This window comes from Gigantopelta aegis, chromosome 13 (genome assembly GCF_016097555.1).
Source record: "Gigantopelta aegis isolate Gae_Host chromosome 13, Gae_host_genome, whole genome shotgun sequence".
NCBI classification, from domain to species: Eukaryota; Metazoa; Mollusca; class Gastropoda; order Neomphalida; family Peltospiridae; genus Gigantopelta; species Gigantopelta aegis.
In genome coordinates, this window is record NC_054711.1 from 22,148,723 (window position 1) to 22,153,015 (window position 4,293).

Sequence of the window (4,293 nt, forward strand, 5' to 3'; positions counted from 1 at the left end):
GTAAACAGCGCATGTTTGTAATGCCGTTTTTGCCATACATTTAATTTTTGTTTCCATTTCAGCCATATATAGTAGTGCCATTTGAGCCAGTTTGGTTCCGTTTTCGTTTGGGGCCGTTTTGGCACGGTTCCGTTTCCGCCATAATACCTTTCCGGTATGTCGCGCTTGCGCAGTTCTGAACTGAGAAGTAATCTAATGGCAATAGGGTACATGTCTAGTTCGTCATCATTACGAACCGTTTGTTTGAATGGTTTGGAATTCTGGCATGGCTGACGCTGAGTCGCGGATTCAATGCAAAACATGTAAAATAAAGAAATAAATGAATAAAATTACAGTCGGTCAGAAAACCCTCAGATCGCCCGTGGGACGGGTAGTTGCTTTTTTTAACTCGTCAGTCAGAATTTCTACTCTCATTTGGCGAGCGGTCGAGTACTTTGTGCACCCCTGCATTATGTGTGGCATCGATTTAAAGACATGCCATTGGCTGTTGCTAGGTGATGACCCACTCACCACAGCCATACGATCTATTGAAATAAACACGATCGAAATTGATTACTCTGTTAGGCAAAAAAACGTCGGTCTCTGGTCAGACCAAAGTTCCAGAATTTATGCGGTGATACGTCTTTAAAAAAAAGTCGGATTGCACGTCCTAGTTCATGCGCGATGGCACTTTAGCTCCAAATGCGTTTTTTGTCTTAGCAAGAAAAGCCAAACAAAACTCGTCACAAATGACGTTAACTGCAAATAACCCACTTCCACATATATAACTCACTTCCGCTAGTCAGATGCGTTTTGAAACAACCCATTTACAGCAGTTACTAAAACATGGGTGATCAACGTTTGGCTTCTTATATACACAGTACAAGACTGGCGGTTAGACACTATTTACCGTACACTGAGATGTTTCCTAATATGTATCTAACGTTCAAAACAAAGATGGATACAAACGTTTGTGAGATAAATAGGGGAGGAGGTACTTATTTTAGAGGGATCCGCATCTACTTATAAACTAAATTTAGAAATGTGTGCATGTTTTCCATCTACAGCTACTAGTAATTTAAATTTTGTTTGCCTTTGCACACATAATGTTAATCACCGATTATTCAGCTCCAATAGAGCGCTGTGTGTTCAAGTTTGTTTTGTTTAACGACACCACTAGATTACATTGATTTAGTAATCATCGGCTATTTTGTCTGAAATATTGTCATAGAGATAACCCGTTTATTTGTTTTCATTACTAGCAAGGGATCTTTTATAGATAAGAAATGAAAATATTTGATATATTAATCGTGGTGCCTGGTTGTCACGGGAAAACAACCAAAGCAGCGTTGTGTAACCCCAAAATCTTCCTCATTTTTACCTCCAACCAAGGCGTAGGAAACTTTCATGGACCTGACCAATGTTGTGACCTGATTTAACATAAAGTAGGTGTTTTGGGGGTTTGTTTGTTTGTTGTTGTTTTTTTGTTGTTGTTTTTTTTGTTTTTTTGTGTGTTTTTTGAGGGGTCAAAAATATGGTGCCGTTAGTAGTGCTAAAACGATAATAACACCAAACATTGTTATGGAAATCTATACCTTTCTGCAGCAAAAGCTATCTATTTTCAAATCATAAAAATAAATAATTCTGGAATGGAGATATTTCACTGAACGTCATACAATTGTTGCGCTCGGATTATCTCCAATTTATTTGCCACTCTCCATTTCCATTTAAGGAAGTAATCAACTACTCTCTCTCTCTCTCTCTCTCTCTCTCTCTCTCTCTCTCTCTCTCTCTCTCTCTCTCTCTCTCTCTCTAGCTCTTTCTCTCTGTCCTACCTACATGTCACTGTGTATGCATTTTAAATTATTTTATTGTTAACTTACAGGTATCTAATATGGCCAGAGAATCAGATCGAGGAGCTACTACACTTGAATATTTGCAACACATATATGGTGAAGAACAGCCAATGGTTATGATATCTAACTACAGCTTTGAAAATCATTCGAATGAAGTTAAAACTGAACTCAATTTCAGAACTGATATTTTCCCTCCCCAAAAAGCAGGTCAACACGACATTCTTCTTCTTCATCTTCACCATGGAGTAGTGTTCATACAAGTGAAAGCAGTCGAAGAAGGTAGACGTGGAGCAACTAAAAAACAACGTGATAACCACAACAGGAAAATCAGGGAACGTGTGGAAGAGGGCCTTAGCCAGCTGGACAGGGACGTTGAAATGTTTAAACACGTCATGGAAGACCTAGACTTAAACATTCCAATAACCAAAGTGTTGGCTTTGCCCAATATCAGTAAGAAATATATATCAACTCTCACGACCTCGATGAAGCTGCTGCAAGACAAATTGGGATATAATGCACTAGATATATGTCTTTTTCGTGATCAGATTAACATTAACACAAATTATGAAAATGAGGGAAAAGAGCTTTTTCTAGAATGGTGGAAACATAACATCAGCAAGAAGCCTGGTTTCCGTGATGCAGATGAGTACAAACAAGTTATAGGACGATATGTCGGTCCGATGTCCACTGTGAAAATAAGAACATTAGGAGATGTGATCGCTGAGGTAGGCTATCAGAACACGAGAATCATTTTCACCCACTCATGTTGAGATTTTACGCTCTTTTTAAAAAAAACCCCCAAAAACATGGGTTGCACAGAAAACGTGGGTATATTTGATACCGAAATAAGGGGCATATCGTAAATGTTGTGGACCATATGTTTACAAATATTGCAATAAGCAACTTTAAAAAAAATTATTATTATATTTGATGACTTCGTTTGCAATGACTGATTTACTATCTAATTTAGTGTTATTATATTTTATTATTTGAAAAGTTGTAAGTTAACTGCAAATACGATTCAGCAAATAAAGCGCAAGAAAAAAAACACTTGAAATATTTTAACCCTCATTTGAGGATATGTCTGAAAATAGAATACTACATACATATTCGTTATATATGATTTAGTTTACAACCCGTTATTGACAAACTCATATAACTCACACTTCCAATAGTCAGATACGTTTTTGAAACAACTCATGTACAGTAGTTACTAGAATATGGGTGATCAACGTTTGGCTTCTTATATACAGTACATGACTGGCGGTTAGACATATTTACCGTACAGCGAGATGTTTCCTAATATATACTAACGTACAAAAGAAACTGGATACGGTCCTAAACAAACGGTTGTACGATGAATAGAGGAGGAGGGTAAATACTATTATTTTAGAGGGAGGGTTGCCCCTGCCCCCCCCCCCCCCCCAGATCGGTCTTATAGACTAGACTTAGAAATTTGTGTATGTTTAACTACTATTAATTTAAATTTCGTTTGCCTTTGCACACGGTTATCTTAATATTAAACAACTGATTATTCAGCTGTGCGTTCAAGTTGTGTTTTGTTTAACGACACCACTAATATTGCATTGATTTATTAATCATCGGCTATATTGTCTGACCATATTGTTTTAGAGAGAGAAATCCTTTTTTTTTTTTTTTTTTTTTTTTTTTTTTTTTTTCCATTTCATGTACTAGCAATGGATCGTTTATATGCACTTTCTCCTAGACAGGAAAATCAAGTCAACAAGGTCTTTGATATATACTCGTTTGCATCGACTTGACCAATGTTTGGCTCGATTTAAAATAAAGTGTTTCTTTTCCTTGGGTTTTTTGGAGAGGTTTATTTTCTTTGAAGCGCGGTCGAAACAATGGTGTCGTGTTAGTTTGTACTCGAAAGATCAATAACACCAAACATTCTTACGGAAATCTATACCTTTCTGCACAAAAAATGTCTATTTCCAAAAGATAAATGCACATAATTCGGGTTGGAGGTATTTCACTGATGCCATACAGTTTGTTTTGCACCCTTTGCTCTCTCCTTCTCTCTCCTCCTCCTTCCTCCCTCGCCCCCTTCTTTCTCTCTCCTTCTCTTTCTCCTTCTTCTTCTCTCCCTCTTCTCTCTTCTCTCCCTCCTTCACCCCTTCTCTCCTCTCCTTCCTCTCTCTTCTTCTCTCTCTCTCTCCTTCTCTCTCTCCCTCTCTCTCTCTCTCCTCTTTCCCTTCCTTTCTCGATATGCAATGTGCAGCTTTTAAATGATTTACTGTTACCTTACCAGGATCCGATATGCGAAAAGAATCAGTCAAGGGTACATAAAAAGGTCTAGATAGTGAACAAGGGAGACGAATACAGTTATTTAGAGAAAAAAGTGTCAAAACTTTGATGATTTCCAATTGTTCAAAAAGGCATACGGTTCCACCCAGTCCCAAAAGTCCAAAAGCTTGAGAAAAAGAGAGAAAGA

General features: G+C 37.6%; 1 protein-coding gene across 1 annotated transcript in view; it reads left to right on the forward strand.

The window, feature by feature from the left end:
- The window catches only part of LOC121387220, a 13,446-nt gene that overhangs the window by 1,928 nt on the left and 7,225 nt on the right, over positions 1–4,293 (forward strand). The window contains exon 2 of the mRNA XM_041518245.1: positions 1,865–2,560. Coding sequence (XP_041374179.1) covers positions 1,865–2,560 — 696 coding nt within the window. The remainder of the gene's footprint in view (positions 1–1,864; positions 2,561–4,293) is intronic.